Genomic DNA, 18,483 nt, shown 5'->3' with positions numbered 1-18,483 from the left:
ACAACGCACAGGTTAAATGTTGATGCATCGCTGAGAGAGAACGGTAGAAGCAACAGTAGGTCTGGCACTTAGCGCTCGGTGCTCAGGCTCTGTGGGGATACAGCTGCTGCGCAGAGAGAGCTGCAGGAATGAGCGAGAACTGTGCTGTTCTTAAATATTTTCCCTAGTTGTAGCTCACCAGAGCGGTGTGAAAGTGTGCACCTTTTCCCAACAAAGAGCCTGATTATCACGTTTGAGATGAACTAAAGCTCATACACTCACTTGCCAATTTATTAGGTGCACGTAACCCTAACAGGTTTCCCTTTCCCTGCCTTCTGCCTGGCACAGATTCTACATTCCTCAGAGATTTTGCTCCCTATTGACATGACACACTGTCACACAGTTGCTTCAGATTTAAGGGCAGCACGTGATGTGAATCTCCCGTTTCACCATGTCCCAAAGGTGCTCTACTGGATTGACTGGCATCTGGAGGCCATTTGAGTACAGTGAACTCATTGTCACATTCAAGAAACCAGTTTGAGATGATTTGAGCGACATTGCACCTTATCCTACTGAAAGCAGCCATTAAAAGTTGTCAGGAGCAATACTCGGGTGGGCTGTGGTGTTTAAGGATGATCGGTTGGTGCTCAGAGGTCTGAAGTGTGCCAGGAAAATATCCCCCACAGCACCACTGACCTGAACCGCTGACACAAAGCAACATGGGTCCATGCTTTCATGCTGTTTATGCCAAGTTCTGACCCTACGAATCTGAATGGTACAACAGAAATCGGGACTCATCAGACCAGGCAACGATTTTTCAGTTTTCTGTTGTTGACACGTGTGATCTTCTGCTGCCGTAGTCTGTCCGCTTCCAGGTTTGGCCTGTTGTGTTTTCAGAGATGCTCTTCTGGATATCTTGGTTGTAACAAGTGATTATTTAACTTACTCTTGTCTTCCTATCAACTCAAAGCAGTCGCATCATTCTCCTCTGACCTCTTGGATCAACAAAGCATTTTGGTCCAGTGAACTGTTGCTAACTGGATCATTTCTGTTTGTCTAACCATTCTCTGTAAACTTTAGAGATGATTGTGAAATACTCAGACCAGTCCACCTGGCACCCACAACCATTACACGCAAAGACACTTTTCTTCATCGGTTTGAACTTCAACATCTCGTCTTGACGATGTCTGGCTAATTAGATATTTACATTAATGAGCAGCTGAACAGTAATCAGTGCTTCCTCCCTTCTATCCTTGTACTGTTAAAATTCTAAGTGATAAAAATTACAAACATTTATGAAAATGCAGGAACCAAAACGATTACTCCAGAGTATTTCTGCTGTGCTTCAAAGTAATGATACCCACTATTCTAGAAAATATAAGCTGTATTATCATGACCCTGTCAGTGTTTAAATAAACTCTTTTTGATGGTTCAGCAGTTGTGCCACTTGTATTTGTACTTACATGTAATTTAGTGCAATGGTATCCAGCCAGAAGATAAGATGTCACAAGATAAAAAGAAACAGAGCAAAAGAGAAACTTGCATTTTATACAGAGCTGACAGGGAAGCCTTGTCAGGACAAAAAGGATTATAGGAAATAATTTCCACCCACTCACATGTCTGTTTGGATGCAGCACCAGGGGGAATTCAAGAAACCGACAAGATGGCTTCCGATCTTTCTGGAGATATAAGTTTTATGAAACACTTTCTTCTTGGCTGCTTTCCTTACTCACTGATTCTTTTCATCAAATATTTTGTTCTTGTGTCTATTCTCTGTCACTTAGTTTGTTTGTTGTTTTAACAGGCAAGCAAGTTGCTTGAAGAACTGCAAGGTTTTTCCCACATGAGTGCCTAAGTCTTTGCATATTTGTCCTTCTAGAGGTGGAAGCAGAGCCAGCCAGGCAGCTGGGCGAGCGACCGTCGAAGCGTCGCTGTTTCTGGGAGTACAGACGTGCTCGGGAGTCAGCCACAAAGAAGAAACTTGGCGGTGACGTCCACTGGTCTCTGTCCTGGAGCTCCAGCACTCTTCCCAGCACGCTGTACCGCCGAGAGGGTGAGAATACAGCATTACTGCGTGATGCTAGTGAATGCTATTTAATGCTGATTGTTTCATACAAAAAATAAATAAATAAAAAAGTCAGAAAAGTTACTAGATTATTAAGTGAAACTGGTTGTTTCTCTGGGGAAGACATTTTTGGAGTGCCGATGACCTAATTATTAAAAAAGATAATTGTCAGATTGATAAGTTAAACCCTAATCAAAGGGCTGGATTGAAGGTTTAGCAGCAGGAGTCATTAACCCAACGTGCACGCTGCAGTTGGGATCGTCCCATTTCCTTTTTCTCCCGTGACACAGATCAGACCTGCACCCTCAGGCGTGTGCCCTACATACAACTTGCATGTCAAAATGTGGATTTTTCAACATTCCCATCGTACGCGAATCTCACGTCAGGCTCAACAATAGCTTTGCTGCAGTGCTGCAGCCCGTGTCGTGCTGTACAAACCAGAATGGCAGTCCTTTAAACTTAGTCCAGTCAAACCACTCAAACAAGAGTCAGCACTGATAACAGTTTACGTGTTGTGTAAATACTCCGTAAATCTATCAAACTATTGGGGTGGATGCTTATTTTAAATCATGTCATTCATTGTACAGTAATTTCTATGTGACATCTCTATGATAGTTCTGTATCATGTCATATACCTCTAATGTAGTCATTTCAGGGGGGAAACAATAGCTCTTGTAGCAAGCTCAGATGATCCACCCACACCATTTGCAAATCTTCTATTTTAAGGGGCTAGCAATTAGTAGAAAGTTGGTTTAAATAGCAATTTAGCAAAGTGCCTTGGGTGCCTAATGTTTATTTCAAACTTTAATCATGCAAAGCTGCTCTAGAAGAGTCCAGTACTAAAAATATAGAGCTGCAAACCATAATACCTCCAAATGAAAGCAGATATTAAAACAAATAGATGCCTTGCCTTGTACCACTGGGAGATTTGGCATCCTGACATTTTAAGGCCAGGTTTGGTAGAGCTGCACTGTTTTTACCTGACCGGACACGTATGGAGTTCATTTTGTTGTCGTTAATTCAGGCAAAAAGGGGCGACGCAAAGCCCGGAAAACAGATGCCAGCGACCTGACGCCGAACCCTCAGAAGCTCCACAACATCGGGGAGCAGCTGCAGAAGCTCAACGCAGCGATCGATGGCATGGGTCCGGTCAACGACCTGCCCGCTGTGGCCCGAGCCCGTTCACGCAAGGAGAAGAACAAGCTGGCCTCCAGGTACAGCATGCTCTTTACTGCCCTCCTACATCCTCTGCACTAAGTGAGAACACTGGAAATGCTCTGTATTGATTTATGAGGCCTGAGTGGGAATTTTTAGAGGGTTTCAGCTTTTGTAATTTGTTGGCAGAAAAGAGAAGCCTGCGGGGCTCTGTGGTCTAGTATCTGCAGTCTTTAGCCCTGTCAAGATTGGTTTTCAAATATGTGCAGCATTTAATAGTTGACCTTCTAAATTCGGGTGGTGGAGGACATGGACGGTGAAGAACACATGGAGACGTGATATCTGTGTGGATTTTAGACCATCAGTTGCATTCATGTGATGGAAAATAAAAGGATCTTGGGAAATGGGTCGTGTTTTTGCTGATTTGAATTTTTCCTTTGATGATGCCGTCATGTCGTTGAACTCTGCAGATCAGCAAGCCTTAAAAGAAACTACCATTTGTAAAATTTCAAACGGGCTTTAATTTACTTAAAATATGTCCCTCAGAATAACACACACACACAACACTGAAGGTCGAAAAGCTTGGTCTTCAGTGTATTTTTGCATTGCCTGTTTCTTTGTAACAAACTTACCTTGGATATTATCTTGACAGAATAAGTGAAGGAAGGACGGAGGGAAGCAGAGGAAAAAACAAGAGAGGCGGGGAGATGGAGGGGAGCAGGATGAAAAGCTGAATACAAGGAAATCAGGCAGGATTGAAGAGGCAGACGAGGAGTAGAGGGAAAGATGGGTCATATAAAGTTCATCTTTGCAGGGAGGGAGGGGGAGATTTCAGAATTCAGGACATTATTGCAGGAGCCTGGGAATATCTTGTAATTCAAAACATACATTAAACACGACGCAAACATGTCATCTAATAGAAAGTTTGGCAAGGACTTACAGAAATAAAGCTGAAAAAGAGACTGAAGGGGAGGGGAGTGAGGGAAATTTAACGTCAGAGGAAGTGTGACTGCGAAGTCACCGAGTACATGTTTTTGTTTAGTATGCAGGAATCTCATGTGAAGATTCACTTCTTTTACTCTGTCATAGCTGTGGCTGCGTGAGTCCAGGTTGGGGTTAGTAGTTGGATTAGCCTGACCGCCTTCAGACCTTCCTTCTCATTCTTTTCCCTGCTCATGTCTGAAATAACCTGCCTGGGGCATTCAGGCGGCACAAAGGAAAAACACTGGGCTGGTTCTTAGCCCTCGCCCAGTTTGGCACAACATTCCAGCCAACACGCTTAGCAATGATAACTGTCCCGGATGCTAACTTACTAACTAGACTCAGCAGGAATACACCATCATTTGGGAAAGTATTGTTTAGCTTCTTCAGTGGTTTCATGGTGTAGTGATTTTGACCAGTTAGAAACCAGAGGAGACACAAATCCATACATCCGCTGAAGTGAGCTCTTTCAAGTAATGAACCAACAAAAAGAAGCTTTATAGCTAACTTCTTCATAATAGACCTATATCACTGCTTTTTTTTTCTTTCTTTCTTTTTAAATAATTTTATTTGTATTTTATCAAAGTCCCTCCAGAAGCCTCTCCACTGTTCTGAATAGTAAATCTGGCTGCTTGTTTCAAGCTCTTATCTAAATACATGTAAAAAAAGAAAAAGGTGTAACGTCTATTTTAGTGGTGTTTTGGGCATATGAAGTGCATCTATAGGATCACCGGTTAAATTGGATTAAATAACAGCAAAATAAATGAAAACTTAAACATTGTTGCCATCTTTGCCAAAAAATAAGATATAAATAGCATTTTTACAGACTAGAAAAATAAACAAATATTCACACCAAAAAAAAGGTGAGTGGTAGGTGTTGTATGAACACGAGCAAAAGAAAAGCTCTGGCTCATTCCACCAGAGCACTGAGCAAACATTAAGCTAAGTCATGTTGTAGATAGAGAAAGCTAAAAATAAAATCATACTAGAACTTACCATCATCTTTTCTGCTACTATCTTATTATTATACTGTAACTGTATTTGCTTGCCACTACACAATTGAATGTGAGTGAATTTAATTGAGTTGAATGCAGTTTTATTTGTATAACACCGAATCACGACAGCCAACTCAAAGACAACCCCCCCCCCCACCCCCCCATGAGCATGCACGGACTTGGGGAAGGTGGGAAGGAAATACTCCTTTTTAAACTTCAGTATGTAATTGGATCGTTGGAAGCAGGGACAGGACAACCTCCATCATACACTGTTAAGAGGTTTTGGGGGGGTTTTGCTATGCATTTCCTGTTATAATAATTTGTTTCACCTAGCTTGCAAGCTAATGTGAAGTTTGAACCTTTGGCCATCAAGTTTATATGAATTAGCTTAAGTTCGGCTGTGTTCAGGAATATAGGACTTGGTGACACCAGAAATAATAGCAAGGCAAGGCAAGGCAAGTTTATTTGTATAGCACAATTCAACAACAAGGTGATTCAAAGTGCTTTACAGAGACATTAGAAACAAGAACAAATAAAAAGCATGATTTAAAATTGAATAAAACAAGCAAATAAACTAACTAACTAATTAACAAACAAACAAACAAACAACAGTATATAAAATCAAAACAGATAAAATCAGAACAGTAGATAAAATCAGTAGTTAAATGTAAGTTTTGAAATTTAAGCTTAAAGTGTGGATTTGGTGCTTTATTCAAATGCAGCTGAGAACAGGTGAGTCTTCAACCTGGATTTAAATAAACTGAGTGTTTCAGCTGATCTGAGGCTTTCTGGGAGTTTGTTCCAGATATAAGGAGCATAAAAGCTGAATGCAGCTTCTCCGTGTCTGGTTCTGACTCTGGGAACTGATAAAAGACCGGATCCAGATGACCTGAGGGATCTGGATGGTTCATACTGGGTCAGGAGGTCATTGATGTATTTTGGTCCTAAACCATTCAGAGCTTTATAGGCCAGCATCAGAACTTTAAAGGCTATCCTCTGACGGACAGGCAGCCAGTGTAAGGACCTCAGAGCTGGACTGATGTGGTCCACTTTTTTAGCAGCAGAATTTCAGGCTGAAGTCCAAGAACTACTTTGGATTTGACACAGTCTGTAGATTTACCCACAGAAGCAAAGTAAATCTTGCAATCTTTGCAACTTTGGCAATCTTTGACATTACAAATGCTGCTCAGTACTCATGTTAAGAAGGTTAATAATCATGTTTCACAGGATGCATAAATTCAGTGCAGAGAATTGCCAACCGTCATCAGATATCATCAGATTGTAGATTTCCTGCCTGATGCATTGTCCACAACACCCTATTGTGGCTGGCCACAGGTTGGCATACACTTCCAGGTTTCTTAAACACAACCATTTGCAGCCCTTTTCCAAACACATGCATGAACCAGAAGCTTTCAACTTGGTGAACACTTTTCCTACCTTCAGGCAGCGACTGATTTTCATTCAGTACATTACTTAAATCAATTTGCAGCTGTAGGTAATCCATCACAATAAACAGCAAGATCTCTCAAGGACTATTTTTGGATTTGCATTAAGAACAGAAACTCTATATCTCTATAATCACATTTCCAAATGTAAAAACCTGTGGTGCATATTGGAACCTGCTCAGTACTTGGTTAAGTCCCATCCCCGCAGTGATTAGGAACATTTAAATTGTTGTACTGTCGTCCACATCCTCCTCAAACCATCAGGGACTGTGGTACAAAAAAGAAAAACCTGGCAAGGCTCAAGTCAACATGTGGAGAAACACTGAGGAAATATTCTATCCAGCGCTACTGACCTGCAAGTATTTTCTTTCCCTAAGTTTCATTTAGCTCACTCATAGCTGTATGAAAAGAGAAATTCTCTCCACATTGCAGAAAATAGTCCCCATGAGAGGCATTAATATTTGACACGCATTGATTGTTTTATTCTCAGATCCCTTTTTTCCAACACTCTCAAACCAGAACTGGATTTGCCCTTTTGTGGTGTCAAATGGTCCTTCAGAGGGGTTAAAGAGGTTTTCAATCTTCCTCATGGTTTGGAAATACGGTCAGCGTGAGCCAGCTGACTCAGTAACGGGGTCATGTGGAGAATGGGAATGCTCGCACAAAGTCTAAAGAATGACAGTGTTTTATTTTCCTCTGTTTTCAGGGCCTGCCGGCTGAAAAAGAAGGCCCAGCACGAAGCCAACAAGATCAAGCTGTGGGGGCTCAATCAGGAATATGGTCAGTACTCAGGAAATCACTGGGTATTCTTTAGCAGGGGGTTTCAGATGCCTGACACTTCTGACTTTTCCCTGAACATATAGTCAAAATAGTCATTAAACTCTATACATGCTCTTCTTATAAATGATTGCATCTAGATTTTTATTTTATGTTTATTTTTATATTTCTCTCTTTTTCAAATGGGTGACCCTTCTTGCTGTGGGTGGCTAACGATAATGATATCTGCTTTTTCTTGTGATACAGTCACCTATACAGCAGCACCAAATATCAGCATTATAGTCTAAACATTTAGTCAGTTCCCATCAACCTTTTGGCTTCTCCCAGTAGTGACGGTGTTCAAATAAATTAGAGTAAAGTGAAGTTAAATGGAGGAGAGCAAGAAAATGCAAATCAGCTGCTAATTAATTAAACTGCTGCATTCATTAAAAACCAAAACTCTATCCTGGAGGTTTCCACAAAACCAGTGAGTGGTGTCACATGGGTGTGTCCATCTTTTATATACAGTGTGTGGTCCCACACCTAGTCCTAACTGCTTCAACGTGTGTGTTCAGAAATCTTCTTCTACTGTTCAAGTCAAGTCAAGTCAAGTATTTATTTATTTGTTTGAGTTAGTGTTGCTTCCTCATCAGCTTGCACTAGTCTTGCTTCTCTTCCTTAACCTTTTCTATCAAATAGAAGATAATCTTGGCCTCCTCTATCAGTTGTGTGTGAAAATCTAAGTAGATGAGCAGTTTCTGAGACAAGTTTGTCTCGCACCACAGCTATGTTTAGTTCAAAGACACATAAATCAATTTTCCGTCCCTTGCTCGGTTTGCAGTTTAGGAGTTCGTCTTGATCATGTCGACATGCTTAAATGCTCTGAATTCCTGCCAGGTGATTGGTTGATCAGATCTTTGAATTGTTGAGCCGTTAAACGGGTGAAGCAGTTTTGTATGTACAAAACTTCTAAACATTGTGAGTCTTTTTTCACTTCACGTGAGTTGACTTTAGTAGAGGAAAGAAGTGGGAGAACTGGCTCTGTGGGACAGACTGTTGTAACACTATATATGAGATGGAAGAGCCTTACAATTTAAATTGATAGATGATTGAATGAGTTAATTTATTATACCCAGCGTCAGTTAATGAGAGTAAAACCACATCAGAGGCTGCAGCGTGGCAAGGTGGACATTTTCCTTACTAATGAAATTTAAATCAAGCTAAATTAGTGAGAAACCATCTTTTCAAATAACACTGAAGATGCTCTGTTTAAGAAAACAGGTTAATGCAGAGAACTGATAGTAACAAGACCACGAGGAGCAGGGAAACCCTTGGAAGTGCGACTTCACCTCGCTCCTGATAATCAACACCTCGACTCTGCCAAATCTATCAGCCCAGTTCTGCCCACCTACTCCTCCTCCTCCTCGTCCTACTCTTCGTGCTCCTCGTCTGGTTTTCTATCGATCTCTGTGAATTCCAACCTCACTAGCATCAACTTTCTTTGTCCATTTCTCCTTGATTTTCTCTGAACGTTTCAGTCTTTCCTGATTTTGGCCCAGCATTTGCTCGCAAAGATTTTAGTTGTGGCTTCTGCTTTTGTGATTTTTTGCCTTCTGACTGGCCCAAATACAGAACTTAACCTCACAGATTTCCTTCCTTCCGTTTTTCCTCCTCTGCTCCTGTGTCATTTGTTTTTCTCTTCCATTCACTCGCTTTATATCGCTGCTGTTTGCATCTATACAAAACACACTTTTGCATACTTAGCCGCAGATTCAACAGGAAACTTCAAACAAAGAGCACTTTGGTACCATGCCAGTGCTGTGTGAAGCCTCCGGACTTGCTTTGTGTGAATGTGTGCGTGTGTGTGTGTGTGTGTGTGTGTGTGTGTGTTACAGAGACTTGGGGAGCAGCTGGTCAGACCCACTGTGGTCCTTCGCCCACACACGCACTCCCTGCTGATATGAGCCCTGGACAAATCACATCAAGGCGAGAATAATGTACACAGACAGAAGGGGTGTCATGGCACCACTGGGTCACATGACCTGACAGGGGAGGAGCCACTAGCATAGGAGGTGCCGATGATTCACAGCACTACTATCTGAGCTAAACTAAACCGTTTCTGTTTTATAAGCAAACAAAAACACAGATGTTTGGGGAAAATTTTCAAACACTGGAAAGAAGCGGGGCTTACATAAATATACCATTATAATGTTAATATAATAATTCACTCTTAAACCACTTTTGCTAATTATAGATGTAAAACAATCCATTTATTTTTAAATTAAAAACTAAGATTACCTCTTCTATTAATCACATGCCCACCCACTGGCTGGGCTTGCTGCTTACCATCCGCAAACCTCTCCAAGTATAATATTAATAATAAGAAAATACTTTTTATTAAACGTACATTTTCCAAGCCAATTTCAACCCTACATTTTCTGCTTTCCTGTGGGCCCAACCAGCTGCTTCTCTGTGCCACATGTTGTAGCAACCCATCTGCTATTATCTCACAGACCCAAGAAGGATTCCTTTAACAAAAAGCGTGTTTCTTGACTCCAGATGCTTCATATTACTAGTCAGTATCTGTTAGCCACTGAGCAGCTCCACTTGGACAGTTAGGAGTTGAAGATCGAGGGTTGAGTCACAAACTCACTCATCTGACCTTTTGGGCACCACTTTCACTCCTTTAGTTTCAGCTTGATGTTTACTTTCCCTTTCTTTTTCTCTCTGCTTTCTCTTCTGCTTTCTGAAAATAAACATCTGCTTCGTACCGCTGAGGGGAGTTCTGCGAGAGCAGCTTTGCATGATTGGCAGTTCAAAATAGTTCTTATTTATCTCACAGCCTTTCTGTAGCCCCTTCAATTCACCCTATCTCTAAAACAAGCTGTTTCAGCTGCTCTCTCTTTGAGCCAATTTAGTCCCGATTAGCCATCCCTTGCAAACAGAAGGTCAGTATGTTTGACAGCCCTGCACTAAACACTGTAATTTGTCTCATGTAGGCGACTAAAAATGCACGCCTTTGGATTCTGTGGAACTCCACAGCCCTGAATGATATCAGTTATTCTCCCTCGACTTTCAGAAACAGAATTCGGCCCCTGGAAACGCTTTCCTGACTCACACTGCTGTTTTTTCCTCTTTTTGCTGCATAGAAAACCTGTTGGGAGCTCTGCTACGGATTAAGGAAGTGATCAAGCGGCGAGTGGAGAGCAGCGAGGAGGAGGACACGGACGAACGAGGGATGACCCAACGGCTCGAAGACATCCTCAGAGAGTCGAGTGGTGAGAAACAGACTAACATTACAGATATGTAATAAGCAGTTTGGATATTTCGTGCTATAAAAACAGGTTTGATTTTGCTTGCGACTTGTCCTTTTCTTTCCATCGCACCTCCTAATTTATCTCCATGGCTACCTCAGGTCCCTTAGTTGCTGGGCGGACCAAAGACTTTGTGCAGAGGATTTTGGCAGCCAGCGCAGGCGGTCAGAACCAACGCAAAGAGCCCCCACAGGACGGGGATGAGGCATCGGGGTAAAACCCCAAAACAGCAGTCCCTTTTCTCTCCGTACCCTCTTCTTCCAACCCCGCCCTCCCAGCACCACCAACTTGTCGAGACCAAGCTCCTCTACACCTCTTCTGCTCTCACGTCGTACACATTTAAAGCAAAGAGACGGCAAAGTGGAGAGGCTGGGAACCAAGAGGAGGTGAGGAAGAAGAGGAAGGAGTAGCCTAAACAAAGCGATAGTAAATTGCTACCTTGCTCCTGGTCCTCTCCTGTTGGTCCTCCAAACAGCAGCCGTCTTCACCGCTCTGTCTCTGCAGGCTGCACCACAACCACCAACAGGCCAGAGCTGCTGCTGCTGCTGCTGCTGCTGCTGATGTCTCTGTATTCTGTGTTCTCTGTGTGCGTGCATAAGTGTGTGCGTGTAACATACTGTATGAGCGTGTATAGTGTTCCTCTCTCCCTCTCTGTGCTGTATTTGTACCCCATTGTGCCTATGAATAGACATTGCACTGTTTTGTAGATGGTCGTAGTTGTTGTCAGGGGGCCGTTAGTGAGCTGAGGGCGAGGGGGCATTTGAGGATAAGAGGAAGTTCTAAAAATAAGGAAGTGGGAGGAGCCCAGGCACGGGAAACAAAGAAGAGGGTGTGTTTGTTTTGGTTTGGGGGTTTTTTTTGTTGTTGTTTTTTGTTTGGCTGGGCTCCTATAGAAGCTCTACATACCATTTGAATTGCACCAGCATCTGAAATGAGACCCAATGCCAGACCAGTCAATGGTAACTGATTGAAAAGTCCTCGGAGCTTTAATAGTCACCCATCCCTCTCTGACACCCCCGTCACCCCATCAAAATGTAAGCAGAGATCAAAAGAAAAAAAAAGAAAACAAACTGCACCTTAATTTAAACTGACCAAAGATAAGTGATACTGCTGAACTACTCTGACACCTCTCACCACTTCAGATGCTGCCAGCCATTAACACACCATCCTGTCCTGCTGAGAGAGGGGTGAAGTGACTGATACACTTTTAATTCTTGTCCTATTTACCTGCATGCATCATTCAAAGATGGGCATCACCTGATAGACTTAGATCCTTTTCACGTAAATGCACTACCGTCACGGACCCGAGAGGCCGTGGTGTGGCAGACGGGACTTGACCAAACGCCTTGTCGATTGGTTGGCCGTCTAGCTCTGCAGCCTGGTGCTCCTTTAGCTGATCTGTGGTGGATTTATTTTTTACCCCAAAAAAGGGAAGTGTCCTCGATGCCTGCCCCAAGCCCTCTCCTCAACCCCCTGACCTGATTATGTAGCGCAATTTCCTGACTTGCAATGACAAATAGAGAAAAAAAAACACACACACACACTTGTAGAGCTAGAAAGCAAATAATTTGTTTTTGTTGATTTGATTTTGTTGTTATTTGATGATGCCACAGCCCACAAAGTGGGCGTCAGTCTTGAGAGTTTTGAGAGAGAAAAATCTGCCTTTTTATTTTCTGTTTTTCTTTATTTTTCTGTGGTCTCTGCTAAAGCTGGAGACCAACCTGTCCACACTCTGTAAATGTTGTTGGACGCTAAAAAAATTAATTAAGACCTTTGAATTGCACTGTGGTAAGAGCAACAAAGCACCTTTGAAGAGGGCTTCAAATCCTCCAAAAGAGAGAGGAAAAAAAAGACTCTTGGCACCTTTTTCTAAAGACAGATATTGATTGAGAGACTTGAGGGCACCAAGCGCTTTGCGACCAACTGCTGGTTTGGGCTTGTTTCAGTATGGTGCTACTATATGATGACAGAAAAGTCATGCAAACACATTTGGAGGCATGAGGCAGTAACTGCTGACTGGGTTTTGGCCTGCAAGGACGTACTGTTGTAATAGGCGGTTTGTTTGCATAATGACGCCTTTCTCAAGTGCCTGGAGCTTAAAGCCACAGGGACCTGTGTTATTAAAACCTATTACAAGGTAAAACTTAACTCGTGACTGCTGCGCCAAGCTTGGCATCACTTGACTTTACTTAGAAGAAGAAGAAGGAAAAAAATGCAGGCTCATCTGGGGTCACCAAAAAAAAAAGGTGAAGCAGAATGTTTTCCTTTTAAATTAAGTCTATACATGGAAACCTACATTGTTTTCACGTATATGTTGAAATCTATTTGTGGAAACAATAGTGGGCACTGGTTTCTGTGAACATCATATCTGGGAAATATACATAGGGGAGCGGCTGTTCTCGGAGCAATTCCCTTTTGTTTTTTAACCTTGACAAGCTCCCATCTGGGCTGCATTCCAAAGCTGCTGTTCTACACACTGCCCCCTTTCTATGGAAAAAAAATTGGAAAAACAAGACATTTCCTGTCTCATTCAGGAACGGAGCGGTTCAACTTAAACTCTTCATGTCGTGGATGTCTTGCTTGTTGTCATTTTTTTTAGAAGAGTGAGGGGCAGCTTAGCGTCGCTCCTGCTTTTAGTTTTCTGCTCTGTTCTGGGAAATGTTGCTCATGGTTGTATAAAGCTGTACTGTAAACAGAGGATTCCTGTCGCTCAGCTGGAATGGCCTTCCTTGCTGGGGAACAGAGCGTCGAGGCTCTGGTGCCAAAGACGGTCTGAGAATGAAAAGATACCCGATTCAGCTCTAATGTCAATGAGGCGTCCTCAACGTTACCACAGAAACCCGCTCAGGCTTTCATGTGATCATCCGTGAAGAGACGCGTGATCTCGGGGAAGGTCACTGAGTGTAGCTAATGGTGTGCACTTCTACACCCATAACCCCCCCCCCCAAAACTCACACTTTCTCCCGGGGGGCTGGGAAGCTGCTGATGCTGCCAGCAGAGTCACGGGATCGTGCGCTGGCAGCAGCTCGTGCAACAACAACAGAAAACATGAGGAAAGAGCAGAGAAACAACTGTGCAGATCGCCGAGCTTTAAAACGCTCTCACACCCATCTGTCACGTCAGAGGAGGAGGATGAGGTCTTTGTGTTTAAAGACTACACAAGTTTGTACAGATATTTTCCTTCGTTCAGATCGCTGTTACGTAACACAGCGCACCATCTGCTGTGTACATTCATCTATATGCCAAAAACTGCAAACAGTTGTAACACGGTGAATTCCTGCCTCTGATCCAAACAGAAAAACAGCCGGTTTTACACAAGCGGTGCGCTCATCTAAGGGCCTTAACTGATGCTGTAGCTTGTTGTATTGTGGAATATCCCTTTAACTGTAAAGCTTTAATAGGGAGTGGCCGGTCTTGGCAAGGCCACTTGTTTCTGTTTCTCACATTCCTGATTCAGTTCCTCTGTAGTGTTTCTGTTTGTGTGCACCTGGAAGGAGGAGAGAGAGAAAAGTGAACTGACCCAAAGATGTCAGTCGTGTGGTCACTGTTCACTTTTTCACGGTCAGAACAGGGCGAGCCCGGCCCAGGCTCAGCCGCGGATCTGCTGGGGTTTAACAAACAGCCCAGAACAAACAGTCTCGGCTTACAATTTTGTCCACATCCGACCTAATATAGACAATGACTCTGCAGAAACTGGACGATTCTTATCTGACTGGCTTCCTCGTCGGGTGTCACCATCTGCCAGACGCAGAGAGAAGTAAACAATTGTGAAACTTGCCTGTTGCTCATGTGCACGTGGGCTTTTTCTGAGAAAGTTCTGGAGAAAGGGGGAAGACGTTGAGTGCTCAGCAGTTTAGGGAATGGTGACAGTTGAAAGTAAGGAGCTTCTGCATATGTGGTATACAGAGAGGACACACATCTGAGGCTGTTAATGATTGCTACCAGTGTGGAAATTCCCACTGAAAACGTTACAGGGAGGTTTTAATCTTTTCATCCATTTATCTCAGCAGACTAAGTTTCACGTTTCAAAGCAGTATCGTTGACTGTTGACATTTTAAACGTTAGAGGTGCATTAAATGCTGGCACGGAAGTATGGATACGAAAAGATGCAATATAACTGAGGCAGGTACTTATTAGAACAACAACAAAAACCCCTCTGTGGGCTAATAAAACAGTAAAAGCTCTGTATCTCATACACAGCTGTGCTGTGTGGAGATGCTCTGCTTTTGAAAGACTTCCAGTGGAATTTTGAACTGCAACCAAAACATGAGAAAATGAATTAACAGTAATTCTGGTCATAAAGTGATTTCACAACCGAGATGACCAGACCGTCCCTTTTTCTGGCTGCTGTGAACAGGATTTTATTTCATTGTAAGTTTGTCTGTTATCTTCAGTAACTGTTTAAAATCACGAGATTAACCGATTGTTTTCTTTTTTTACACTCTGACGTTTTTATAGCTGCCTGAGGAAGAAGTTTTAACCTCTGTGTGTGCCATGCTTGTAAAGTGTAGCTTAAATCCTTGAAGCAGCAGTGTTAGGGTGAGAACAATTAGAAGTGGTTGACCTTCCTAAGCTTACACATGGCTGCAGTGGCTTTTTGGACCAGGCATTCAGGCCCTGTGGACCCGCTGGGCTGAATAGACTCATCAGTAAGACTACACCGGTGGGACGCTGCTGACCTCCAAGTGCCCGTCCCCGCTCTGCTCCACTGCTCTCATTGTTGGAAACACTCTGGCTTCTCCAGTTTCAAAGGCAGAGGAGGCCAGGGAAGCGGCACTTAGTCAGGGACCCTGAGTAGTTTATCCGAACCCTTCTAATCCACACCGTCACCTCCACCCTCTGCCACACTCTGATATCTTTCAATCGCCCTGGTGGCCTGCGTCTCGATGCCCCGCTTCCTTTATTGCTGACCTGGAAACTTCCATCTGGAAGGAGCCAGATGGGGTCCAAGTGTCAGTTTCAACCTGCAGGTCCATATTACTTTTCTCCATCAATTAAATTGAAGTGGAAGGAGCTAGATGAGGCTTTGCCAGTCGGTGCCTCATGTGTTATCATTGCATTTAAATCAGAGAGCGGAACATCTGTTTTTAGAACATCTGGCAGTGGTTGTTTAAGGACTCTGACTTTGTATGATTAACAAGGTCCTACTTGTGCACACCATGTTCTGCCAAACCTAGATTGCTTGCAAACTTAATGATAAATTATTGAACATTTTATTCAGACAGCAAGATACCACAACTTCAAGGCTTTAGAGGAACTGCTTGGTGCTTTGGGAAATACTGTTGCTAAAGGTTAAATCGTACCTTATGAGGTTATGTGTGAGGCTTTGGTCTTGTGTTAAAGCAGCGGTTGCAATGTCATCTTAACTAATTTGCTAATCTTTTATATGTCTTTATCAGAGTGGAATTTGAACTCTCGCCATTAACATTTTGGCAGCAGCTCTGTTGTTCTTTTTGGAGCTGTATTTAGGCTAGAGGGTGAAAGCACTGTACTGTCAGCTGAGGCCAGCAGACTATATCAAGAAACCGTTTGGTTACAGTACCCACAAAGAGAATACTGTTAATTAGGTATAAGTGATAAAATATTCAGATTGCAGTCATCAAAACTCAAACACAGACTTGTTGAAAGTCCACACAAGTTAGAAAGTCACATTGTTTGTCAGATAATTCCGTTAAAAAATCCTCAAAGGCACCACCTTTAAAGCCGGGACATGCAGTTCAAGCTGAGGCTTAGCAGGATTCATATGTCCAGCAGAAGCAGTGCGATCGCTGTCCGCTGGCAGTCTGAGAAAGAATCATCTCCCTACACTGAGCTCCATTTCCAGGTGGAGGACGTGTACAGTCTGGTACAACTGGGAGCTTCTCTTGCTTGTGCTGGTGTTGGTTCGTCAGCCAGCTGTGGAAAACAAAAGTTAGGCTTCCAATGAGCTGAAGGGAAACCAAATGTTAAAAGCAAGAGAAAGTGTCACTGTGCTTTTCATGCTGTAGTTTTTGGATCTTAGACACGTACATCATCCACTTCTGCCGATGTGCTGTCAGGATCTTGGAGGACACCAAAGGAGTGTGTTTGGAGTTGGTGAACCCCGTTTATGCAGACAGACACAGTTAAACAGCTTCTGCTTTAGGAAACAGTCATTGCCTAGAGCTGCCTGTGTCTGCACCTGTCAGTCAAACTGGCCATGGCCAGAAATCCAAATGGGTGAATTGTAGTTGCCGTAAAGTGGGAAATTAGCTGTAAAGACCAAAACTATATATTGTACCAGGCTGTAATCATGTTCATGACAGAAGTTGGGCATTTTAACATGGGAGTCTATGGGAAGTGGCAGTTAGACACGTCTGTGGTGCCTTTGTTCTTCAGCCACAGAAGCTGGTGTTTAATAGAAAAGTCCAAAGGACACTTTCATTTCTGTTAAAAAAGTTATTCTTTTGTACTTTTCAGGGGAAATACAGCTGATGTTTTGGCAGGACAGTAACGTATGCAGTGACCAAAAATGCAGACATTCATATTCATTCTCACAGAGCATTTCGTACTACTAGTGGGTTTTGAAAACCTGCATGGTTGTAGCATCCGATACGTTAACAACGTGCTGCACATGTGTTGATGGCACAGCCGGTGGCAGCTGAGACACACCTCGTGGCTTTAACCAAAACCGAGTCAGTCGTTTCTGTCCAGATTGATGATGAGTCGAAACCAAAGGCCAGTTGTGGATGTGAGCAGTTTAAAAAAACAAAAACAGAAAAACATGTCTCATTAGAAATGAAATAGTACTTTAGTATTCTAGAGAAAAATCCTGTGGAGAGAATAAAGAGTGAACAATCACATCCCTGCTGGTTCTTTAATCTGTCTGAAAACACACTGAAAGATGGGAGGAAAGGAAAACTAAGAGACTAGCAAACATTCCACAATGCCATGTCATATACTGTACAGCAACCCTGTCTCCTCCTCTTCCCTTTCTCTCCCCCTCCCACACCCCCCTGTCTGTCTCTCAGTAATCCAGTAATCACAATACTACAGTAATACTTTGGACCTGTTAACACATTAACTCATCTTTATGTAAGTCAGTACGTAATCCTTAATAATAATCAAAAAAAGAAAAAAAATACAAGAAGTGCCGTACAAATAGAAGCCTAATATTTTTTGTTTTTGTTTTGTGTGAGTGTACTGTACACCTGTATAATGTATATTTTAATATTTATATGCAGCTGTTGTATTAAAGTATATTTTTAAAATAAAACACGAGTTTGTTCTTTTTATGTTTTGCAATATATCAGGTTAGAAATGAAGCATGTGGTGATATTTCCTGTATTTAATGTAAAACTGTATCTGTGCTAACTTTTGTAAACACTTCAGTTGCTGTTTTTACCCCTTCTTAGTGTGACAGAGACAGTGTTTTCGATTAATGTGCTCTTTATTGTTTCTCTTCATTTCTCTGAGTGGCAGGAGTCAGGATTTGCGTTTCCCTTTAGGGATCCTGAAAGGTTCACAAATACTCAACAGCTCCCCCAGCAGGCCTCACAGGGTTAGAGTGGCAGTTATTAATGTGGGTTTTTACATGATATCATACTGAAAACAAATGTTTAGGAAACATGATATCGTGAAGCAGACAGTTAGAAACAGAAAGACTAACAGTAGTCTGGCTCACATTTCTGTTAGATAAAACCAACGCCTCAGAGATGAGCAGAAATACTGAGGTATATGCCTGCAATCAAAACGTTAGAGATAGAATCAGCAAGGGAGAGCGATACACTGGGAACAGTTTTTATACGTTTTTTTAAAAAGCCATTCAATTTGCA

At 42.6% G+C, this 18,483-nt stretch overlaps 3 protein-coding genes across 6 annotated transcripts in view; all 3 read left to right on the top strand.

Moving 5' to 3' along the window:
- The window catches only part of LOC309708561 (uncharacterized protein), a 36,030-nt gene extending 18,106 nt beyond the window's left edge, over nt 1–17,924 (top strand). For all 4 annotated transcript variants that reach the window (XM_082536697.1, XM_082536695.1, XM_082536696.1 and 1 more), the window contains 5 exons: nt 1,859–2,032; nt 3,069–3,258; nt 7,327–7,400; nt 10,526–10,654; nt 10,792–17,924. In XM_082536697.1, coding sequence (XP_082392823.1) covers nt 1,859–2,032; nt 3,069–3,258; nt 7,327–7,400; nt 10,526–10,654; nt 10,792–10,907 — 683 coding nt within the window. In that variant the 3' untranslated portion in view covers nt 10,908–17,924. The remainder of the gene's footprint in view (nt 1–1,858; nt 2,033–3,068; nt 3,259–7,326; nt 7,401–10,525; nt 10,655–10,791) is intronic.
- The window catches only part of LOC309708559 (piggyBac transposable element-derived protein 4-like), a 209,237-nt gene that overhangs the window by 77,898 nt on the left and 112,856 nt on the right, over nt 1–18,483 (top strand). The gene's annotated exons all lie outside the window — the stretch shown is intronic.
- The window catches only part of LOC309708567 (uncharacterized protein), a 243,165-nt gene that overhangs the window by 199,057 nt on the left and 25,625 nt on the right, over nt 1–18,483 (top strand). The window lies entirely within an intron of this gene.

This window comes from Aulonocara stuartgranti, assembly GCF_965226115.1.
Source record: "Aulonocara stuartgranti genome assembly, chromosome: 6".
Lineage (NCBI taxonomy): Eukaryota > Metazoa > Chordata > Actinopteri > Cichliformes > Cichlidae > Aulonocara > Aulonocara stuartgranti.
This window is presented reverse-complemented; position numbering and strand designations above follow the sequence as displayed.